Genomic DNA, 25,774 nt, shown 5'->3' on the forward strand with positions numbered 1-25,774 from the left:
CTTGGCCCTTATCATGTAAGTCAGTGGCCAATGGAAAGATCACACTAAGATGGCCTCACTTCTTGGGAGGTACCCTGCCCTGGGAGAGGACCATGCCTCTCTGATGAATGTCTTATGTTGCTTCTGCTGTTCTTCATTGGGCAATAGATTTTAAAACGTATCCTCATTACCTGCCTCTTTACCTGCCCTCCCTTACCTCTCTGTATGCCCCCTAAAGATGACAGTGACCCAGGCACATGCCCCTTCATCCTCCTGAACACTATCTTTGGTCCAAATGGAAACAGCCACGGAAGAACTGCTATTTCCCAAAGGCCTTTCCGAGAATGATCCTGGGAATGAGTGAAGGCCAAAAGGGGATTGAAAAAGGAAAGGATCTTCCTCCCACTAGCCTGAAAGGCCTACTTGTGCCCAGGAGTGGGAAAAGAAAGTTGACAGGTTTTTTTAAACTCATGATTCTGGGCTTCCTTCATTTACATTGAGCCTATAAAACTCTGAAACCTGGTTTACAGTACTGCATGGTGGGAGAGCAGGTAAAAATACCTGACAGACAGACAGACACACACACACACACACAAGCGGAGGCTCACAGGTCTCAGCCACGTCAACCATAGCCTGCTCTTCCTGATCAAGTGAGCTGTTTGATGCCTGCAAGGGTGAGTGGGGCACATCAGTCACACAGTCTCAGTTCACAGAGGACCAAAGATAGTCACTGCCTCATCCTGAGTCCTAACCAATTGTTAAAAGTTCTCCAAGAGTCAGAAAACTACATATTAAATGTTTTTCTATTTTTTCCTTTGCACTAGCAGCACAGATTTTAAATGGAGGGCATATGAGCAATGTTCACAACATGCATCAGAGTGTGATTCCATGTCTGGGGGCCACCATGCCCAGGGTGGGATGCCACTGGTAGTCCTGCTGTGGGCACATGGATCTGTGGGCCTGTGTCTACACCAGAGGGGTTGACTGATCACTCAGACAGAGGTAAGAGAATAAGGTGTGAATGACTGGTCCTATGTTAGAGGTCAGAAGTGTCAGCACTGACACTAGGGGGCAAGTTCAATGTTGACCCACCTTCTAAGTGCACAGGTTAGAAGCCCACTTACCCATTCTGAGAAAAAGCTGGAGAAGCCAAGGAGTTCCTATTAGCCTGGAAGCCCATAGCTCCCTATCCAACAAGAGCACAAGAGGAGACAAAGTGCTGGTCAGGATAAGTGGTCTCCAAGCTGCTCAGAGCCTGCTCTCTGGCTTTAGTTCATCACTTGGGAAGGCTCAGGAGGTTTTCACAATAGCACTTCATAGGGCAGAGTGTGTGTGAAGGGTCAGGGATGGGGGACCATTGAGGCTGAAGGAGGGGACAGCAGAAGAGACCTCCAAGTGATGAGAAGATACATGCCCAGGAAGTAGCCCTGGACAGTGCTTCCATCAGGCAATGCCAGTCCACATGCACACCAAGAATGTCACTTCAAAAGTTTTGCCCACAAATCCAATCACTTTGACTCAGTTGCCTGAAATCAAATACCTTCTTAATCCTGTTCCAATAGGACTACCTTTGTTACCTACTGGAGACAACAAGAGAGCAATTACATAACAATGTCAAAATAACAACCCCATATCTTGTGGGCTCCTTCCCCTCCTGGCTCTTTGTAAGTATGACTTTAAGGGGAAATCTCGATAAGGTGAATTTTAGCTTTATATTCTATTGCTATAGAAACAGCAATGACAGAACTCGTGTAGTCTTTTTTTTTTCCCAGCACCTCCTCTCACCTGACACAAAGACCTGAGCACTAATTACATTCCCGTTAGCATTTTCCATCTGACAAAGAGTTCTCTGGATCAATTACAGATTCATTTATTTTAATTGTGGTACTACCTCTGGGTGGCAAGAGTCCGCACTACTGTTGACAGCAGCTGCCCGTCCTTGGCTGAAACTTGCATGACATACTGCGGCTGCCCATTCACTAGGCTGCCACAATCCTCCACCGTCTTCACCACGGGCGCAGCTGAGCTGGTGCAGTCTGGCAGGACTTCGGGCAGGTGACTGCAGCGGCTGGTTGTCATGGTAACAGACAGCAATTACTCTGCTAATGGCTTCCACATTCATACAGGATTTCCATCTAAGAGAGATCAGAAAACAGTTTACTTGGGCAGGGTGGTTAATAGAAAATGGAGAATTATGGGCCACCAACATCATCATCATGTCATTATTTAATATAAATAACAGGGGTAGCCTAGATGTGGCACATTATCTTGTTACCATTTAATACAAGTGTGCACACACATACACACACACACAGAGCCCACAAGAAACAGCGGATATGGTATGAACAAGACAGCAAGCATGTTGGTGTATATAAACATTTAGGAGCCCTGCTTTCCATGAGGGGACAGAATGATGATTCTGAGGCCCAGATCTGAAGAGAAGATAAGCAGTTCCCTGCTGTGTGCCAGAGAAGCAATAAGTCTTTGTTGACACTCTCTAAAAGTTACTAAAATCATTACTAAAAACATTCACAACTATTTTTTCTGGTAAGCAATTTATTCTCCATGCAGTTTCATTCTGAGATACTAAGATTAAAAAGAGAGAGAAAGAAGGAAGAAAAATAAAAATGAATTTGGCCAAGTCTTAATAGCATGTTCTAGGACAATATTTGCCAAACATGAATCACGCAATGACTGTACCACCTTTCGACTTTTGTCATATCTGTTGCATAATAAAATTTTCTACTCAATACATCTTGAAATTAACTTCCTTTAAAAATGGAACCTATTTTAGCTTTGTCTTCCAGTTATTCATGAAATGAGTTTAATGAGCTTTTATTTCTAATGAACGTGACAATAAATACATTAGCACGATGTCTTGTTTGTGTACTACCTAAAATGCAGACGTACATGCATCATTATAGAGAAACACATAGGAGAATGTAGAAAGTAATGAATGAGATCTCCATCACCAATTAAACATAATCCATTACTAACAAGGGTCTTACCTCCTAGGCACATGGTTTATCATATAAACTGCAAGGAATTCTGCTCCCCATCTGTGTGGTGCAGGCTTGGGTCATGACCTCAAGTTCAAAGCAGTTAGACTCACTTGAGTGAGGAACCCCACTGAATTCAATAATAGGTTCGCAAGTGACACATAAGAAATACAGGTTTTTGCCTGGCGCGGTGGCTCACGCCTGTAATCCCAGCACTTTGGGAGGCCGAGGCGGGCGGATCACGAGGTCAGGAGATCGAGACCATCCTGGCTAACACGGTGAAACCCCGTCTCTACTAAAAATACAAAAAATTAGCCGGGCGTGGTGGTGCATGCCTGTAGTCCCAGCTACTCGGAGGCTGAGGCAGGAGAATGGCGTGAACCCAGGAGGCGGAGCTTGCAGTGAGCCGAGATGGTGCCACTGCACTCCAGCCTGGGCGACAAAGTGAGACTCCGTCTCAAAAAAAAAAAAAAAAAAAAAAAGAAATACAGGTTTTTACAGAAACTTGAAGGAAGAATTCTGTCCAAAGGTGAGATGACACAGTTTCATGGCTAGGAGTGCTAGCCTGCTCACCTCAAGCTCCTGGGCTCGACATGGCCTGGGCTCAGTAGACAGCAGCAGGATTAGTTGATGGACTGAGCTCACATCAATAACCCATTTAGGTGGTCAAGGCTCAGACTTAAATAAATGAAATATCTTGTCATTTGCACAACCCCAAACCCCAAGAGCATTCCTGTAATTCCGCAAGGGGTTGTTTTCTCCCAGATATTTGTCTCTACTTCTTACATTTTCCGTGATCCCTGTGGTTCTGGAAAACAGGATCTTCCCAACTTCAGAACAATGTGCATCAACTGTATGTTCTCAGGGCAAGAATGCAGTGTTTCCTGATGAAACTGACAGTTTCCCTCCCGACAAGCACATGTCAAGCAGGCTCGACTGTCCAAAACAATCGGACGTGACCGTCATCCCTTCCTTGCTGCCGAGGTGTCTGGCTGACCTTGCACCAGCAGCCTCCCTTTCCCACCCTCACTGGCTGCCTGGAGTCCTCTCATGGTCTGCGTCTGCCCTTGCCCAGCAGCCCTTCTGAACCCACAGTGGGGAGATGGCTGTGGACTCCAGTCCTTGTCTGAGACCTGATGTGGGGGCACAGGCAGGGGCTGCCCCACTCATGCCATTTTCATGAGCAGCAATACTGAACATTCAGCACAGTCAGTTAGTTGGTATAGGGTATAGTTTTGCTTCTTAAATAGGATTTTTTGCTTTTTTAAAAAAAATCACAGTGCAATTAGTATACAGTATGTTATAAAAACTATGGAAGAACACAAAGAAGACAGTAAAAGTCACTCATAATCCCACCATTCGGATAAACCCAGTGAAGTTTTTGGGTAGATATCTTTTTATATTTTTGAAAGGGTTGGCAGGGTGGAGTTGATTTGTGACTGGGGCCAGACAGTTGTTTTGTTTTTAAAAACTGAGATATGGTAGCTTTCAGATCGAAAAACAAAGAGATGTTAAAAGACCGTCCTCTTCTAAAACTGTGCCTAACTCCTCTCCTCTGGCCTGCCCTTACAAAACTCCATTGACATAATTTTAAATTCTCATAATGCTTCACAGTCACAAAGTGTAACTTTCTGGCACAACTCTCTTGCTTCACAAGGCAGCCATAGATTAAGAGCCAGGGGTGTGTTGGCAGGAAAAGCAGACACAGTGACCTTCTTGCCGCATGGAATCATTATGTCTAGAAGAACTCTGAGTGTCTATTCTCGGGTTTTGCATAACTCCAGCTCAGAGGGCCAAATACTCCCTCCCTATACTTGATGGAACTGGAGGATGGTAAGCAGGGAGTGCACAGAGTAAATAATGGGACCCAGGGCTGCCAGTAGTTAAGCTACCCTCAGTGAATTGCCTGTCACCCAGGCACATAATAGCCCCAAGTTCACACACTTGTAACCTAGATTAAGTCCTCGTCAAAGGAAATAGTTCTAAATGTGTGACCTAAATCCACAATAAAATGCCCTTAAACATATTCTAAAAGCAGAGCTTCCCTTAAATTCATTTTATATATGTAATTTCACTTCTGGATGATTTCATTTCTTCTTTCACAGGTAAATGGGATATTATCTACCACCTGATCAGTTTATTCCATTCATAGTGGGTGCTGGGCACTGAGTTTAGCATAAAAGAACAAAAGGAACCTCACCTTGCCTTCTTCTACAAGCAAGCCCTGGCTCTTTCTCTTGTGCCATATCTGCAGAACCCTGCATTCAAGATCCTCTAAGCCCTAGTTCAATTTAGGACCTAACTAAAATGATAGTGCAGTTCAGCATTCCCTGAAAAATATACCAGCATGTCTTATGTATACCACACATCAGAATAACCTTAAGATTCTAAGACTGGCATGCCAGCAATGAGTCCCATCAGCCCTGAAAGACCGTGGACTTGAATTAAAAATGGGGTAAGAGGGATTACACAGAGCATTAGCACACTTGATCATGGTGGGGATGGCTGAGTTGGTTCTAATCTCAGAAGAGTGGATCTAATCACCTACTCAGAAGGAAGAGGAAGAAAGGAAGCACACTCTGCCCTGATCTCAGTGAAAGGGAAGCCCAGAGGCCTAGATGCAGCATGAGGCAGGCAGGAGCGGGCCTCACAAGCTGCAAGCACCAATTGGCATGCATATGTTGCACCTGGGGCAGTGACAAATGGCCCACTGCATTTTCCTGTCTAGTTCAGAGCCACCTGGGAAAACAGCAGGCTGTTGCCGAGGATGCTAGAAAGAGCTGAGCTGTTGGTTTGCAGTCGAGCACTGGTCTTCTACCGAGCTTTCTGCAAAATTTCAAGCACTATCTGCTTTCTTATCAATGCCAGTGCCCTGCTCCTGTGGTAAAGTACTTCCCAGTCTATCCAAGAATTCTCTCTGGGAGGGAGTGGTGTACGTGTAAACTTAAAACATCAAATGGCACTGGTGGGATGGGTCATTTGCTGGCCAGGCTTGACACCTTGCATAATTTCTTTCTCAGGCTGAGAATAAAACATGATTTGGCACTGGCCAAACTCAGCTGCACACAGTGGGACGAGCAGGAGTAGGTGGATGAGAGGGAGACAGTGAAAACAGAGCGGGTGGGCAAATAAATGAAAGTCTGATTAGGGAATTGTTAAAATAAAATGTCTCGTCTGTTAAACTGTGACCCCTGAAAAGGACAGGATACAGGTTTCACAAAAGCAGGAGACCTAACCAGGTGTCAGTGATTCATTGCTGCATTTCTGAATAGGTTGCCACTGGTAAGTGATTTCCATGGGAACATGGCTGGCATCATGAGGATGCAGCCACAGGTCGTGGGGGAAAGGAAGGAAAGCAGGTTCTGCTCACCTCTACAGCCCCTCTGCCTCAGCAGCCCCAAACCTCCAGGAGAATCATGAGTTAGGGAAAAAGCTCTGTTGTTGGAGGCACAACATCAAAGCCTACACTCTGACTTTCTACTCACCAAAGTAAATCACTCAGCCTCTCAGACTTTTCCTGAGATTTCCTGAATATTTGAAATTAGGGTACTAATATATCCTGAGCCACCTCATCTGGTTGTTTGTGAGGTCTAAAACAGGATAATACATATGAATTCACTTTGTAAGTAGGAACATGCCATGTACAGAGAAGTTTGAACTTTATTATTATGTTAACCTTCATTTCTGCTCTTTTTCTAGCCTGGGATACATCTCATTTCTGTCTTTTAAAACTGTCTTTCCTTATGTCTGGTCAACCTCTGATTTATCTTTTGCATCACACTTGAACTCTGACATTGACCATGCCATCTCTCTTGGCTAGGGAGAACAGAGGGAGCCTCATCCTTGCATGCCCACTTCTCATTTTCGCTGGCCCTATCGCCTTCAGATCTGGAAGACAGGTTTCATTCTTCTGTGAAAATGCTTAACAAAGACATATGACAGGTGATGGGATGATCTGTACAGCAAACCACCATGGCACACATTTACCTATGTAATAAACATGCACATCCCACACATGTACCCCCGAACTTAAAATAAAAGTTGAAAAAAGAAAAACAAAGATATATGAGGAAAACCTGCTATGATGTTGGAGATACGTGGGTCTATTTGTTAGAGCAGCTACCATTATCTTAACCTTAACTAATCTAGCATGTGATAAATACACTAGAAAATAAAACACAGGCCAATTCCAAGGCCCTTTTCAGGCCTACTTGTATCAGAACTACATTTTCAGCGCCAAGTCAACATTAGTCTCTTAGATGGAGGTCAAGAAGTGAGAGAAATCTGTTATATTGGCACCTCTGTTTAGGTAGGAAAATGACTCAAAAGGTTTAAAGGCGAAAATGAGGGCAGGAGAATGTGAGTGCTGGCTGGCACTGACGTGGTCATGTGAGCTGCCTGGACAGTGGTCTAAGCAGGCCCTAACTTGGAGGCAGTCTGGAGCAAGTCCGGACCTCCACATTCAACCTTCATACCCAATTCCAGAGATTTCAAGAAGTAATAACATATTATAGAAATGATCCCCAAAAGTAATGAATTTAGTAACAGGAATAAAGTTTCAGTCCAGCAAGATGAATAATCTCTAGAGATCTGCTATACCTGTAGTCAGAAATAACATATTGGACACTTAAAACTTTGTTAAGAGGGTACATCTCATGTTAAGTGTTCTTACTGCAATAAAATACAACTTTTGAAAAGAAGAAGAGGTAGGCTCCTCAGGTCTCAATATGTCCTGGAAGGATCCTGTGTTACCTCTACAACCAGAGTTGGCTGACAAAGCAAATCAAAGAAGCAAATTCATTTATTCTTCCTTCCATCCATTCACTATTTTTTTTTTTGAGAACTTATTAGGTATTCCTAGGAAGTTTCTGGTGGTGCAGGGTCCAGCCTTCTCAAGTCCTACTTTACATTTCCCAGGGAAATGTGGAGGCCACCAAATAGTCTGGAGAATTCCCCAGACCTTCACTGGGGTGGCAGAGCCATGAGGACCTAGCACTTTTCCACAATCGTGTCCTTGCTCATTCAGGGGAAACCACCCGAAGCCCTAAGTTTGGGGACCGACACCGCACAACTGAGAATGGCTAGATGGTTTTCTGCTCCCACAGAGTTCTGCGTCATTAATGCTGGTCCAGGATCCATAAGTCGGACCTTAGTTTTACATGAGTGAATCTGCCTCAGAAAGGATGTTTAAATGTCCTCTGTGAGAGGTTGCATACGTGGGGAGCACAGCCTTCTCTAATGAGACCAATAAATGGACAATACAAGGCGGTCAGTGACTGAAATGGGAAAAAAAATGGCAATAATGGTCTGTCGAGGAACTTTCCTCTGTGAGTTAGATTTTTACACTTTGAATTCTAAGAACAGTCTCTGAGAATAGGGATACTGCTCTTTGATAGAACATTCCCCTGGCTTTTCAGGCATGTTATAACCAGACAGTGCACTGCATGGCTGATGAACTGACTTAAGAGTATCTTGAATGTTCAGAGAAAATGAGGGAAGGTAGGAAATCACACAGTGACCTTCCTTTCCAATGAAAATAGGGCAAATGACTAATTTCAAAACCATTAACATGGAAAAGCGGCATATTTCTTCTGAGAACAGGACACAAAGGCTCTCCAAGGAGATTGCTAGGACATGATTACCAGCAACATTTAAGTTTTCAAAAACACGCCAAGGAGGCTATTCACTAAGAATGTGTAGCAGCAAAGTAGCTGCTTCATTAAACTTAAATAGCCACGGCAGGGCTGTGCTTACAGACTGTGCTACCAAATTATACATTTCTTTTCTGGATGCTTCACTGACCTCATTATGTGGAGCACAGAATTTGTCATTCCAAATAAAGTGACCATCCAAGTCTTTACAAACATGTCCATCAGGCGCTTGATGAGTCTGCAGAGTGAAACACTGGCCAGCCCAGTGAAGTTTAAAAATACTTCTCTTTTTGTTGCCTCATTATTTTCTGCTAGGTGCTCACTGTCACACTTACAGGGCACAGTTAAGCAGTAAGCAGGTGAAATGTCTGTTTCTTGAGCAAGAGGGAGGTTTTGATTTGGGGGTAAAGGCATATTCCTGAGAAATGTATAAACCCCAATGATGAATTAGAGGGAGAAGAAAAACCTGACCAGCATAAGACAAGCTGGATCCAGAGAGAGTTACCATAATATGTTCCTAGTGTACTACCTTAAAGTTATATTCAGAGTTACTTATCATTTCTCATCCACATGATTAATTCTGATTCTTAGTCACAAGAAGTATCCAAGGTATCAGACAGATTTTTTTTTTCATTTAAAATTACTGTATTTTCTCTTCAGCCAGGTAAAATCCTCTAGTTCTGTTGAAGGCAAATCAAGTAACAATTATCATATTTAGACATATTTTTCCCTGAAGAAGTACTTATGAAATTAATTCTGATTTTGGAGGCTATACATTTTTCATTTAATTTTAATTATATAGATGAAAATGGCAATTAAAAATCCCACAACAGCCCTATGTGTTCAAAGACACAGCGACAGCTGAATTGCACTTGTAAATAACAACTGGCTCCTACACACGGAGCCCCACTGAGCTGAGGGAGGGAGTTGCACAGATGAGTTCTGGGTGCTCAGGAACAATGAGGGCATATCAGAAAAGTTTAAACATCAAGTTCAAAAATTGGAAGGAGCAGGCAAAACATAATGAGACATTCATGGGACATTACTCAGGGATGAACATTTAAAATGTACTATTCAAATGACATTCAGTGAGACCAGCAGCAAATGGCTACCTGTCCAGCATGCATAAGGAAAGGCATGAAAGGTACAGCATGCTGGCCAGGGTACCTGATCATACGAGAGAAAACATCTCAGTCACAATGAAAGCTAAATACGTTCTAAGGACTGAAGGTTCCCAATTTGTTTTTGGGCTCACACACATTTTTAAAAAATCAGCATCCAAGTGAAAGCCTATCATGAAGGAAGTTGATTTGGGATTCATTTCCAAGTTGTACCTCACCTTTCTCTGCATAAGTAACCCAGTATTAGCTAGATAGATGTGCTAATTCTTAACCCAAGCCTTCAGAAGCCTAGAATAAAGCCACTTGTGAGCGTATTTTAAATCAGGATTCCTTGGAACTTTCCTCTTCCCCATTTCACCCAGACCACAGGAAGGCTGCAGTCTTGTCCTTCGGCAGGGCAGTCTAAACTCTGCATTCCATCAGCCTCAGGTAGGCTGAGCCTCCCTGTGCGTTCCCTGAAGCACTTTCAGGCCCACAAGGACCCCCAATACATTTGACTGCATTACTTTCCATTTACACACAAGGATAAGCAAAGTCACTCAGCTTGCCAAGGAATACGAAGGCAAGTGCAGATCAAAGACTAAACCTTCTTGGACTTTGCATTTCATCCTCCTCCTAGGCATGATAGATGAACTCTCTATCATATGCTACATAATATCAAACATCCTCAAAACACCTATTGTTCTTTCATGTATGTTCTACAGAAACAAACCTGTCTTGAGTGTTCCTTCATGGCCTTTTCACACATTTAGCTTTTGAGTAAGGAGCTGTCTGGGACCCTTGGGGTTGAGGAGACTGAGCTCTGGTTTTTCGTCAGGGAGTCCTGGCTTTGAACCACCACCTAGCTGCTTGTCAACAGGAGAGTTACTTGATGCTGAGCCTCAGTTTCCCCCCGAGACTGAGGACCTGAGGTAGGTGTGGGCCTGCCATGTAGAGGACGACTCTTGATAATGGGAAGTACTTAAGTCTGTAGCACATCAGGATGAGCTCACAATAATGGGGCCGGGGTAGGGGTACAAGAGGCCCCTTCCAGATCCCACCTCTAGGCTCCTCACTCAGCCCACCCTCCTCTACAGTTCTCATTATCCCTGCCCCCATCTTCCCAAGCCAATAGCTCATGAAGACACAAATACTGACATCTGCTTTGACAGTCTCGTACACAGGTAAAAAAAAATCACAGAAACTCCCCCTGGAATTACTTTCCTTGGCCTTAGACATGGCTTCCCTCCTCTAAACCTCAACACACATACTCACATATATACACAAAAAAACATAGATTCTTTTTGATTGGCTCAATAAAATGGGTCCAGTCTTTTAAATAATCAAGATATCAAACAAGCACAAGAACAAAGTAACACAGCCAAGGACCGAGTTACCCGAGATCACTTTATCACTTGCTCTCTGCACAGTCTGTATCCTGGATTCTTGTGGACCATGAAATGGATGGAGAATAGGGTCTCTCTCTTGGTGATGATACTTATTTTCTAAGTACCTCAATGCAAAGCACTTACGAACCTCTTTAGGGAACCTCTGAGGTGCTATTTTTTACTACCTGCAACACATGCCCCTCCCTGCACTTGCTCCCTGGCTGGGACCTGCCTGCCTGTATGGGCACAGCATGAATCATGGCCTGGGTGGCTGTATCAGTCCCCTGCATCTTGGTACAGGGTGGCCTCTCTTCCACACCCCCACCTTTTGAAGTACTGGCTCCATCTGGACTTTTTCAGTGGGAGGACCGGCGTGCTGTCTCCACAATCCTCCTGCAAAGCCAAGTGTGTAAGGCCTATTAGAAACGCCCGCAGTGTGTCAGCTTACACAGAACATCCCCTTAAGTCACTTAGACACTCAGAAGGAAGGTCCTGAATCAAATATCTGTTGTTCTGTTGGTTTTTTTCTTTTTTTTTGGTAGGCCCTGCCCTGCCAAAAATAATGGGTGAGGTTTCTTACCTGGATTCAGCCTGTTTGATAGAAACAAAAACAACTATATTGAGACTGAATTAAATTATTATCCAAGGCAAAATAACTAAATAATATACAGAGGTCTACACTTAAACATTTTCATCTGATGATACTTTTCCTTCAGGACAGACAAAAAAATTACACTATTAATAGCAATAGTGTGAGTGTTTTTTTCTATTTTCATAGCACTATTCATTTTCCATCTTCTAAGTACTTAATAAATACAGTGGGCCTTTACTGCCTTCTAGGGTGAAAATAACACTTATGCCCCCACGGAGCTCATTCATTTGTTTTACGGGCTAAAAAAATCTCTAGTGTGTCACAAATTAACACAGTGTTCCCGAGGACTGTGTTTTATTCTTGAATCTCCAATTTCACTAATAAATGTGAAAAATACATGTAGCCAGATAAGTCCCAGGAGACTAGCCACTGCAGATGCTGAAGAAAGCAAGTTATTCCAGCTAAGATCAGCATTAACTTCAACACCAGAGACTGTTGTTTCCCAAATTCTCCTCCAATTGCCTGTTACAAGGCAAGGAACTTGGTTTCTAGTGACCAACCAAAAAATCCAACATAAATAGGTTTAATTTAAGTAAAGGAGATTGTAAAAAAAAATTTTTTTTTAAAATGTTGAATTCTCAGATATTGACCTTTTTCTAGTCAGAGCTCCTATCTTGCTTCTAGGCCATGGACCCCCCCACTATTATCCCTGAGAGAGATTTTTATCATCCCAATCTAAAATTTTTTTATGCCAATATTTTTATTTCACTTTTTGCATTTCTTTCCCTTTGTTCCTAAAAATTATTTACACGATTACAAGAGAATGTATATATGCCGATATAAAAATTAATCAAGATTTTATCACATTTGTTTCACCTGTCCTTTCTTCCTTCCTTTTTAATGTGATTTTAAAGTAAATTCCAGAAATCAGTCATTTTACCCCTATATACTTCAGTATGAATTTCTAAAAATATGAACATTTCTCATATAACCACAAAGCCATTATTTTACCTAACAAACTTAATATTTCCTTGATATCATCTACTACCCAGACTGTATTTAAATTTCCCCAACTGTCTTGAAAAATCTTTTGGTTGGTTTGTTTAAATGGTCCAAACAAGTTGAACACATCACATTTGGATGTTATTCATCGTATGTCCCTCTCGCTCACGCATGGCCTCTCCCTTTCTTCCCAAGCCATTGTCTGTTGAGGAAATTCATGTGGAGGCCCTCTAGAGCCCCATCCTAATCTCCACTTTTTAAATTTGTCTGTCTTCTTGTGTTACCATTTCACTTGTTCCTCTCTCTCCTGTATTTTCTGGAACCCCAGGATTGGCTTGATTCATTTCAGGTTCAACTCTCAGGCAATACTAGCTCATAGGTGATACTGTCTACTCTTGGTGCATCACATCAGATGGCAAGTAATGTATGGCAGTCCCACTTTTAGTGGGCTCAGGGAAGTCCCCAGGTAGACATTTCTAAAGGTCTAATGATTGCACCCACTGATGACAGTTGCCTGCATCAGTTATTTCATTTGGGGGCTATCCAATTATGCTTTTCCAGTTCTAACTTCCCTTCTACATTTAATAGCTGGAATTCTTTTGGAACAAAGAACTTTCCTTGATCAACCAGTACAATCTGGTTAAATATGATTTACACAAAAAAGTCATAAGCACTGCTTAATTCTTTCCTATGATAGCCAGTCTTCAGAGTATGGAATTGGTACCTTTGTTATGTTTTATAATAACTGAGTTGTATTTGTTGTTGTTTATACTATTTGATATGGTTTGGCTGTGTCCTCACCCAAATCTCATCTTGAATTGTAGCTCCCACAATTCCCATGTATTGTGGGAGGGACCTGGTGGGAGGTAATTGAATCATGGGGGCAGGTCTTTCCCATGCTGTTCTTATGATAGTGAATAAGTCTCACAAGATCTGATGGTTTTATAAAGGAGAGTTCCCCTGCACATGCTCTTTTTTGTTTGCTGCCCTGCAAGAGGTGACTGTGCTCCTCCTTTGCCTTCTGCCATGATTGTGAGGCCTCCCCAGCTATGTGAAACTGTGAGTCAATTAAACGTCTTTCCTTTATAAATTACCCAGCCTCAGGTATGTCTTTATTAGCAGCATAAGAACAGACTAATACACTATTCTTAAAGATCTACCTGTCTTTATCAAAATTAAAAAACGAAACAAAACAGACCACTACTCCATGAGAAACCCTTCTTAAGTATAGAGAAGATCTGGATTTGTGATTTAAAGGGACACAAAGCAAGTCAAAGGCATCATCCCTGCCATTTTGCAGCACTCTTTGAAGGAAGGCCAGCTGCTGTTTTCCTTGCCTGCATTGGTATCTAAGACTTTTTTCCTTATGGTAGATATAGTCTTTCCTTAGGTCCAACACTCCTCAACAGCTTTCTACATTTATCCATCCCTTAGGAAAAATGAGAACAATTCTAAACCATTATCTTCTTTTGCTTACTGCTGCACAGATCACTTGGTGCCACTTGCCCCTGCAGACCTCCACTGTATTTTATTTATGGGATACATGTGAAGGTGGCCCAAGGCTGTGGAGGGAAAATGCCTCCACAGGAGGAGAACTAATGCCTCTGTAGACTGACTACTTAAGGTCATCATGCCTGTATAGCTTGGGCTTTGTGATCCAGCAGGAAGCCATTCCCATCCAGAAAAGCCTGCAGGTGCCAGGTGGCAGAACCACACCCTGCTCCAGCACCATGCTGGTGGCACATTAACACTCAGTACAAGCTTCCACTGCGGGAAGGATCTGTGTATGCATGAGAAACATCTCACCTTCCTTCTTCTCACTAATAAGGGTGAAAACATTTAGGCAGTTCATAGGTATTCCCCACAGAGGCATTTATAAGCCTTCTTGAACACTGGCTGACAAGTGTCTCTGAGACTGACAGCAATCCAGGGTCTTTCTTTCTTGTTCTCTAAGAGCAGGGGTATTTTCTGCCCACGATTGCCTTGTTTTAGTGACATGCATCTGTCAGTTAGATATTAAAACAGAGTAATAACGGGAAGATAATATGCTGGCTCTGTCCACACACTTTGAGAGGGAAGCATTCATGAAAAATGTGTATTTTGGGAAATCTAGATGCTCATGTGCCCATCTGCATTTCTATTTAGTTTGAAATTGAGTGTTGAATAGCAAAGTGGTGAAAGAACAAATAATGTAGGGGTGGACTCTGAGGAGATTCCTAAATGGTTCTGCAGACACCAGTGTGGGACTTGCTGCTCTAAGAAGGAGGGGAATGGGTTAGGAAATGCATGCCAAGGAGGCTGGCCAGGATGGAAGTGTTTTTTCTTGTTGTTGTGGTGGTTTTTTTGTTTTTTGGCTTCCCTGGAACTCATTGAGAGCTGCTGAACCAATGAACTGGCAGGAAACAGCTTCCATGACTCTGTAAGTGGAGGACTTTCACACATTTTGAAAAAGAGCAAATACTTTCTTATAAAGCCAAGGTGAAAGAGAAGTGCACACTGTAAATAAACGAATACAAGCAATTTGGTTCCCAAAGATCTTTCTAGTAAATGGTTCTGTGCTAGAAAGTAATATCATTACTCGATATTTGGATCTTTAGTCATATGCTTAGGTCCTGACTTCTTGGCTAGTGTAAATAAAAGCATATCCTCCAATACACACATGAATACACACACACACACACGCTTATAGGCTCTACAGAAGGCCATCTTTATGCCAGCAATTCACTGTAAAATCTTATCATCCTAGACTTGACCACAGAGCCTAGGGACTACTAAAGTATAATCTCTACCACAAAGTTGTAACATGAGGATAACAGAAGGAAAATAGCTGCCATTATATTGGGTGGGGATAGTCAACTGGACTAGAATGGAAGCCAGAAATCACTAGCCTCACCAGTAAAATCTGTTACAATTTCCTTTTTAAAAAACAAAGTGGGGGAAGTCTATTTGGTGTAATAATTCAGTATATGAGCGTTGGAGTTAGATACCTTGGGTATGAATCCCATCAATTTTCCATCTATCAGTTATGCCTCCTTAAGCCAGGGATAAAATAGTGCTCATCTCAGAACATTTGAGGATTAAATGAAATAATGTACATAAAGCGCCTAGCACAGAGCTTAGCACATAGCAAACACCACTGGCTGCAAGGATTGTGTTAGGGCCACAGCAGCCTCAAATGTTTCCAGGGTGCCCTCTTGCTTTTGGCATTTCTGTTCAAGCCAACAAACATTTATCACTATACTGACATTAATATGAAGGCAACACGGTACTTTGAGAGGCAGAGTGGAGAAGCAGAAACATAAGCTCAGGAATCAGACACACGGCTTTGAGTACTGGCTTTTGCCACCAGTTACTAAAGGTTCAACCTTGGATAAGTTGTTTAACTTTTATGTATGTCAATTTGCCCATCTGTGAAAAAGAAGGTGACTTCCTTGCAGTCATTGTAAGGCTTTAAATTGTGGTTCTAAAGTCCACAGAGCCTTTAAAGTGTCTTACCCAGTAGGTGCTTGCTGAGTGGTAGCTCTCATCATTATTAGAGTATTACAGAAGGCTCAGGAAAGGGACAGAGGTGGGCCTCATGAATCTTGCCACTGGATGGCATGATCCTGGGCTGGGAATGATGGGCCAGAGATGGTCAGAGGAACAATGGGGTAAGTAAGACTGAGGACACATACCAAGGCACAGTGGGAACCTAAGGAAAGTAGGTGTTACTGGAAGGTGAAGTATGCAGAGAATATTATCTTAAAATACAGCAACAGTACAATACAGAGTACAAACTTGTCTCCCTTTGTTTTTGGCTTCAAGGCGTAAAATATGGGGCTCTGGGGAGCTAGGTGGGCCACTATAGCTCTAGGAGCTTTCCATTTATCCTCCCTGAGTTTTCCCAAGAGCCAGGTACCATTTTGGCTCCAGAATGAGGTAGCTTCTCTGAAGCATTTTGTACAGATACAGAGGAATGAATGGTCCTATTTTTTTCTGGGGAGGAGATATCTTTTCTCCCCTTTCCTAACAACGAAGGAAAGAATCAAACTAAATTTGTACTTCCACTTTCATCTGCTGATCCCCACACTTCTAGAAACCAGGGGCTCTTCATCTTGTTTACACAGAGCTCAGCACAGGACCCACTTAGATGTTTACTGGGTACATAGTGGGAAATGTATGGTTTCTGAAAAAATAAAATAAAACAAAACAGGGACATAGTAAAGGGGAAATTTACTACTTTTGGATATCTGGGTAATAAGGATCCGGACATTTGAAAGAGGCCAGAATATACTTTATCATGATTTTTATTAAGTTCTACTTTCAAGGTGACATAAAATATGCATCCTGTTCAGGAGGGGAGAAAATGCAACGAAAGCTAATCCATGATGATAGTGCATACATACACAAAGCATGCTGATGTCTCTAACCTGGTCTGTTCATAAACTGGACTCATTTCTTAGATTTACAAACGATGATCACTATGGTAAGTTCAATAACAGAATTTTCTGCTGTATGCCTGGCATTCTCTTCAGTATCTTTTTAAAGCCCTTAAATGTTTTGATTTACATAAAACTAAAAGCTGGGAGAATTAAAAATTACACAAATAATGAAGATGAGTTCCTAGGTGAATTACCCATTACTGTGGAGGTTTTTGGATATTTTCATTAAAAAGAGTAAAAAGGCCATCTAAAGATACTTATGTATCTACAAATGATTGTAAAGTCATTCTCTTTATTTCTTTCCAACTCCCGTAAGCCTCTTTTATTAGCTTCAAGGAATGAAGCTCCAATCTGCTTCAGTAAACTGCATTATTTTTTAAACTACAAAAACATACGCGATTTCTTTACATGAGTAATCTTCTTTAATGGCAATGCAGTGATTGGGAAGACTGCATTCACGGGCATAGTTTACAGAACTTCCCTCCACCTGATAGCCCCTCTCTACTTTTTCCTTTCCATTTTTTTTTTTAACAATATTATTAGGACCCATTGCTTTTTCACAAGTGCTTGGCATATAATGGGCACTTAAACATATTTGCTGACTCACCAAATGAATAAATAAATTCACTATCTTGATATCAAAATTTATGTCCAGGTTAAGTGACACAATCACAGGGCTAACATAGACCTCCTACTTAGAAATACAATATCTTCTATCTGACTTAACTTCTATGCAGTCTAGTATTCACTCTGCTATTTGATGGTAGCCTCTTTTTTTTTTTTTTGCACGAATTCTGGATAATCCTTACGTTCATTATCAAATTTGAAATCAGGCACTCTGATCTAGGGGTTATTTAGGAAAATTAAGAAGCAGGCCATGAATCTGAACTCTTAACTTAGTAATGGCTTGCAGGCATCTCTAAAACAAAGCATCTCTAATTCCCTTCCCTACTTGCACATAAGTCTCTTTAAGTTGGTATGGAGAGTATTGTTGAAAAAGGAGATTGAGAGGAAGAAAGAATGAAGGAAGAAAGGCAGGAAGAGGGGAAGAAAGAAAAAGAAAAAAATAAATGATGAAATGAGTGGACACAGAGCCAAAACAGTCCCATTTTTCCATCAATTCAGGACACGTTGAAAGTGTAGAAAAGGAGGATCTCCGGCTCAAAAATCTTCTCATCCTGTCTACCAGGCCCAGGTTCTGATTTGCTGTGTGAGGCAGAGTGTGAGCATGGTAGGAGCTGTGTTTCTGGCCCCCTCACCCCAATATGAAACTCATGTATATATTTTCCCACTGGGAATAAAATGGCTGGTTATAGTTGGAATGGTATCATTACTTCCATATTCAGAAATATTATTAGGTGATTGAGCTTTTATGAGCTGGTTCAAATAGTCACGTGTAGCTGTTGGTTGGGACAGACAGGCAGGCAAAGGCGGCACAGTGGTATAGGTGTGATGGCTAATTTTATGTGTCTTCTTGACTGGGCCATAAGATGTCCAGATATTTGGTCAAACATTATTCTGGGAGTTTCTGTGAGGGTGTTTTTGGATAAGTTTAACATTTAACATTTAAACTGATAGGCTGAGTAAACAGTTTGCCCTCCCTAAAATGGGTAGGCCTTCTCCAATCAAGTGAAGGTCTGAATAGAACAAAAATGCTGATCCTCCCCCAAATAAGAAGGAATTCCTCCTGACTGACTGCCTTTCAGCTGGGACATCAGTTTTTCCTGCCTGCCAGAATTTGGACTAGAACCACATCAATGGCTCTCTTGGGTCTCTAGCTTGCTATAGAAACAGATATATATGTTCCTATTGGTTCTGTTTCTCTGGAGAACCCTAACTAACAGAGCAGAAAACACCAAAGAGCCAATCTAAAAAGTACAAATGTATATATGGCTTTTTTTTTTTTTTTTGAGACGGAGTTTTGCTCTTGTTGTCCAGGCTGGAGTGCAATGGCGTGATCCTGGCTCACTGCAACCTCCTTCTCCTGGGTTCAAGCGATTCTCCTGCTTCAGCCTTCCAAGTAGCTGGGATTACAGGCACCCGCCACCATGCCGGGCTAATTTTTGTATTTTTAGTAGAGACGGGGTTTCACCATGTGGGGCAGGCTAGTCTAGAATTCCTGACCTCAGGTGATCCACCCACCTCGGCCTCTCAAACTGCTGGGATTACAGGCATGAGCCACCATGCCTGGCCTATATGGCTTTAATATATGTATATACAGGTGTGTATATATATTTATACATGTACATATGTCTTTAAGAGTCATAAAGTAAAATTTAAGCAAATTCTCAGTCACCTTCTTGGTGATGCTCAGGCTACATAGAAAGTAATCTATAATCCCTGCTACACACCAAAACAGTGTTTGCTGGGGTATGCTGGGCAGAGATGACATAGGCTCTTCTGAGCATGGGTCATGAGACTTCACGCCTCGGGAAGAACAATTTGGCAGTATGTATCAATAACCTTAAGATGGTTGTGCTTTTCCTTTTAGAAACTGATTTTTAGGATATAATGTTTGAGCCTTTTTAGAAAAGGAATTTATCTTAGGGAGATAATCAGAAATGCAAACAAGGACTTATGCACGATCTGCAGTACTTTTTAATACTCTTCTACACTCCTTTCTAGTAGCACAACATGAGATAATCATCCAACAGCCAGGGAAAGTTTAAATAAATACATAGTGTATCCATATCTTAGACTACCAGTGAGGGCACTAACATGAATTTATAACAAATGTTTAATAGTACTGGAAAACACAATATAAGGCTAGGTGAAAAAAACTGGATAAATATTTATACTTGTAATTTCAAGTATAATTCAAAGAGAGAAAGATGGTATATCAATATGTTAATAGTGGTTCTTTCTGGGTAACAAGTGATTCTTATTTTACTTTTATTGTTTCTGCTTTTTGTATTTTTGAAATTTTCTAAAATAAATTTTTATTATATTTAGAAAAACAGTTGAACAAATAGCATTTTATAACCCCTAGGAGGGAATGCATATTAAACTGCCTCCTGAGAAAACAAACAATAAACACAAGTGAAACTAGAGCAAGCAACCAAAACTCAAAAAAGCATACGCCCTCGCCATAAATAATCCAAAGGCAACCACAGAATTTCCTTTATATCGTAGGTGCAGAAAGGACATTACAGATCTCCAGGGAAAGAAATTCAACAATGTTTCTCCCCAGCAGCCTGTTCCTAGAAACAGCTGGTTTAGTGGGAAGACCCCTGGGTCAGGTCCCAGAGGCCCCAGGCTCTTTGCCGTGCTGCAGGCTGGCATTGGGGCCACTAGTGTGTCATTTGCTTTCCCTCAGCTTTGGGTCTCTCAATAGTAATACATAAGAACTAAATCAGCTTCTGTGAGCTACACCAGACTTTGTCAGAATAAAATGAAGGGACAAATTCACAAATGCCCCCAGCTAAAGAGCACTGCAGCAATGTAACAAACGGTCATCAGTGGTCACCACCACCAAGTTCATGCCTGAACCTTCCAGTGGTCCTTTGCCCCACTTGGGAGCAGTCACAGATGTCAACAGTAGACAGACAACAACCCAGACAGGATGTACTCTTTTTTTCCTCATACATCTACAATGTGTCTAAATTAACATCTGGTTAGCTTTTTTTTTTTTCCTTTTTAACCAGAAAGATGCCAATTGAAATTAAAAATCCATATACTTTACAGAAGTCATATTCTTGCTAGAGAAGACAAATTATAAACAGGAGCCAGCAGCAATAATCTGCCAAATTTTATAAAGCATCATTTATCATTCCTCTTTGGAATTTATATATCCAAATTGTGCAGATAGCAATTGTATATTTAAACCACGTGGCCTTATGAGAATTGGTGGGTGTTGTCACCTGTTTTATAAATGAGGAAACTAAAACAAAGGGATTTTATGATTTTCTCAGCACCACAAAGTTAGTGGAAGAACCTGATTAACTCGATTTCTGACCCAAATTTCTATGAATTGCTACCACTATTATTATTTAATACTGACTAAATGGATGTACTATGCAAGGTGACCTTGGTTGTTGTTTTTGGGGTGAGAATGGGGTGAGAAGAAAGAGTAGGGCAATTCTTTTTAATTCTTTTACAGAATCAAAAAGCTTTCTTCCCCCAAGATTAAAGTTAACAAAGTAGGTGATTTCTACAGTTATGACAAGCATATTCCACAAAAAATTTCCTGAGTTTCCTAATAACACTGAGTAGGACTGAAGCCATAGGGAAGGTATCTGTTCTTTTGATAAGACTCAAATTTTGAAACAAGGAGGATTCTGGTATTTAATGCTTGGGTAAGACCATGGGTAGTAGCTGCCGAATTTCATGACTAAATTTTACAATACACAGTTGTAGCAGCTATCACTGACATTGATGAGCACCTCAGATTTTTTCAGTTCATATTTTATTAACTTAGGGGAGAACAGAACATAATTCTCAGCTCTGTTGATCTGATTCTTTTTTTTTTTTTTTTTTTTTTGAGACAGAGTCTTGCTGTGCTGCCCAGGCTGGAGTGCAGTGGCTCTATCTTGGCTCATTGCAATCTCTGCCTCCCAGGTTCAAGTGATTCTGATGCCCCAGCCTCCCAAGTAGCTGGGATTACAGGTGTGTGCCACCACACCTGGCTAATTTTTGTAATTTTAGTAGAGATGGAGTTTCACCATGTTGGCCAAGCTGGTCTCAAACTCCTGGCCTCATGTGATCTGCCCACCTCGGCCTCCCAAAGTGCTGGGATTACAAGTGTGAGTCACTGTGCCTGGCCTGTTGATCTGAGTCTAGAGAACTCTGTAGTTGTTTGTTTTTAAAAGCTAGGAGTTAACATATAGGGCAAAAAAAAAGCCAAAAATGAATTACAAAAATACCTTAAAGCCAAATCACTTTCCTTAGTATTTCCCAAGTCTCACACTGTGGATTCAATTTCTCTTCATATTTGTGAGTCATCATGCATTTTTCTAGGCATCACAACTCATTCACTTCCTATCTTGTGCAATGATTTAATTTTTCCCCCATAGCATTTGTAGGCAAGAAAGTTCTGGGAGCTGTGCTACTGAATTACAGAAAATTAGAATCTGGTTTGAAGAAAATCACTTCACATGTGCATTACAATGAAGAAAATGTAATGTTTCCTCTGTTTTGCAGAAGCCAAAATAAATAATTTTCCTTATTTCTTATACATAACAAAAAAAACCATATAATGATTTCCTTTTGCTATTAAAATCAGGTATTTGGGGAGTGGAGGAAGAGGTCTAAGCTTGTCCTGTCACTAAATGAAAATGAATTCTGTGGATACATTAGTCACTAAAGTTGCAAATGGTTCTTTTCCTTAGAAAACCTTAGAAAGATTGCCAGAGGTTTCTCCCTTCTTGGATACTGTGTAATAACAGTACACGTACAGATTCCTGTTAGCAATGACTCTAACAAACATAACCTTATGCTAGGGTTGATTATAACAGGTGACCTCAACTTAAATGCTAGCATTATTTATTCATTGACAACCCCACCCCCTTGAGTATACATTCCCTAGATATGAAAAGGTTAGGATCAACATCTCACCTACATAATTCCCCTCTTCATGCCCTTTCGTTGGAAAGGAAAGGGTCCCTAAAGTGTTATAAGTTGTTTGACGAGGGTTGACAAAAGGTTCAGGAGTGGCTGGGCTGGGAGAACACTTACTAATACCCTGGCTACTACCCGTTCTTCATTTCTTTCTTATCTTACACCTTCTTATGTGGTCTGTCCTGGGTGGAATCACTATGATTCCTTTTGGAACACAGTACAGTATTAGTACATAAAACACAGAACTGTAGTATCTGAGAAGGACTAGAAGAAATTATTACCAGCACTTTGTAAATGGACTAGAAGAAATTATTACCAGCACTTTGTAAATGTTCAGTTGTAATTTTAACACCAGAGATTCATCAGGATTAAAGGTACTTAAACCCTGAATCTAAGACTTGAATAGAAAGGAAATTTAAATGCAGTCAATACTTGTTATTTACAGTAGTTATGTTCTATACATTGCTGACAGCACTGAATTAGTGAATACTGAACCATTGCTCTTAGAGAAGATGCAGGATTAGAAGATGCAGACCACTGGCCACAACATTTTCATCTACCAATCAATACATAACCTTGTTTATGCGGGTCTCTGTTTGAAGACACCTTATTTAATATATATTGTTGATTCATTAACATTGAACTCATGACCAACAGCACCGTAACTCGTGCATGAACAAAGCTTACCTAACACACGTATTTTTTCTATAAGGTATCACAAGTTTCTTGTGCTTAGGAACACTAGCCAGCACTTCAGCACTGCCTTTAGGGTCTAAACAGTGGGATCACAAACAAAATGCACAAAAATGTGGAAAATGTGGCACTAAGTGGACTACAGAAAGGGCACTTTTTAATGTGTGAGAGTTAAAACAAGAAAGCAGATCACTGCCTTGTTTGACCTCAGTTGCATGTAGGGTGACTCGAATTTTTCACCACAAGGCTGTGTGTCCATGAATGACTGTGAAACTGCTTCAAGTATTGATTTTGGGGTTACAAATAAACTTTAGCGAGTAGGTGAACTCACAAATATGGAATCCGTGAATAATGAGGATTGACTATAAATTCTACCTCTTATCCAATAGCAGATCATGCTTGTTTATCTCCTTTTCTCCTAATAGCCTCAATTAATCTTTCATGCTAAACAATGAGAAATATTTTTATGCTAGATGGCCATTACAGTTGCAGTGCAACTGTATATATGTTTTTAAATTTTTTTTTCTGTTTGATTTTTAAGACAGAGTCTTGCTCTGTTGCCCAGGCTGGGGTGTAATGGTGTGATCCCAGCTCACTGCAACCTCCACCTCACAGATTCAAGCAATTCTCCTGCCTCAGCCTCCCAAGTTGCTGGGATTACACGCACCTGCCACCACACCCAGATAATTTTTGTATTTTAGTAGAGATGGGGTTTCGCCATGTTGGCCAGGCTGGTCTCGAACTCCTGACCTCAAGCGATCCACCCACCTCGGCCTCCCAAAGTGCTGGAGGATCACAGGTGTGAGCCACTGTGCCCGGCCTGAAATTTTTTAATTTTTAATTTTTGTTAAAATTACTGTCCTCCACAAATATATACATAGCTGTATATGCATATATACAGCTGTCTATGTATATAGAGCTGTATATAGCTGTATATATTTGTGGAGTGCATGAGATGTTTTGATACAAGCATGCAATGTGAGATAACCACATCACGGACAATGGGGTATCCATCCCCTCAAGCATTTATCTTTTGTGTTATAAATAAACAACCCACTTATACTTTTGCAACTGTATATTATTTAATGCTTTTTGTTTTTTAAGTAAATGGAAGCCAGAAACTTTAATTTTCAAAAATTAATGAATGTGACATGGATGGTAGAAAATATAAAACCACAAGTTTACAAAATTTTCTCCATTTACCTGTTTTAGAAAGAAATAGGCAAAGTGTTGAGCCTGAGTTATCATTTGAACAGATACAAGAGTTATTTGTTATAATGTATTACAATTTATTCTGGTTCAAAGAAGGTATGTTTAGAATTTGGTAGAAGAATGACAAACAATTATACACATTCTAGAAAAGGAGAGCTGCTGAACTGAACACATAAAAAACGAGGCCTCTGTCCTCTTAAACACTTTCGTGCTGACCTGCATTTTAGGGGCTTTCTAACCCTGCAGTAGGATTAGAAGTTCAAGCCTATTTTTTAAAAGTTATTGTATTCTCTAAAACTGTGGAGGAAAATCTTGACACCATCCATCCAACAATGAGGTGTGATAAATAGAAAAAAAAAAAGGTGGGAAAATTTACACTTGTTAAAAACAGTTTTCAGAATTATGCTTGGGTTTTCAAAACTGAAGTCAAAGTATGTGTTATATGTGTTAATAGTGCCTTGTGGAGTAGAATCTGAATAAGGCAGAACTGACTTGAATCTAGATCTAGGACTGCATTAAAGTAAGATTCTAGCAGAGTAAGTGATTACATTTGGGACTGACCCCAGGAAAGCATATTCATTCATTTCTTGGTTTGCTGGTGAGAGCACCAGGAAAGCATCTGGAGGCCTTCTGCTGGTAGAGCTGCCAGCAGGTACCCTGACCCCATTGCCACTGTTGTTTCCATCCAAATACTTGGCATGTGGAAGAGGTCTTGGAAGGAAATGAGAGTCAGGTCCTGTAAGGTGTAAGCATACAGTGTGGGTATCTCATACCTAATAGGAATGAATGGTTCATCTCAGTTAATCTAAGCAGCCCTGGGCAGTATGTTCATTCCTGGTTTACAGAATCATGGTGCTGAGGCTCAAGTTGCAATCTTCCTGCTCAGTGCATCTTACCTAAATTAACTTCACAATCCCATCACAGCTATCTTGAGACACTGAAAAGAAGCCTTCTTGAGCACTTTGAGCTATTTAATCACATTGTAACTTTTTTTAAAAATGGCATTACCACACTGTTTCTCATATGGCTTAAGAAGCAATAAAAACCTTGAAAGCCCCACTATGGCCATCATAGCATTTACTTATTAAATCTTAACTTTTTAGAGAATCTATTAGTTATTCTAGGTCAGGAGTCAGCAAACCTTTTCTGTAAAGGGCCAGATAGTAAATATTTTAGGCTTG

At 41.0% G+C, this 25,774-nt stretch overlaps 1 protein-coding gene across 2 annotated transcripts in view; it reads right to left on the reverse strand.

Annotated features, from left to right (window-relative positions):
* The window catches only part of MARCH3 (membrane associated ring-CH-type finger 3), a 149,660-nt gene that overhangs the window by 35,097 nt on the left and 88,789 nt on the right, over positions 1-25,774 (reverse strand). For both annotated transcript variants that reach the window (XM_025389007.1, XM_025389008.1), the window contains one exon: positions 1,871-2,114. In XM_025389007.1, the coding sequence (XP_025244792.1) occupies positions 1,871-2,058 (188 nt within the window). In that variant the 5' untranslated portion in view covers positions 2,059-2,114. The remainder of the gene's footprint in view (positions 1-1,870; positions 2,115-25,774) is intronic.

This window comes from Theropithecus gelada, chromosome 6, assembly GCF_003255815.1.
Source record: "Theropithecus gelada isolate Dixy chromosome 6, Tgel_1.0, whole genome shotgun sequence".
NCBI classification, from domain to species: Eukaryota; Metazoa; Chordata; class Mammalia; order Primates; family Cercopithecidae; genus Theropithecus; species Theropithecus gelada.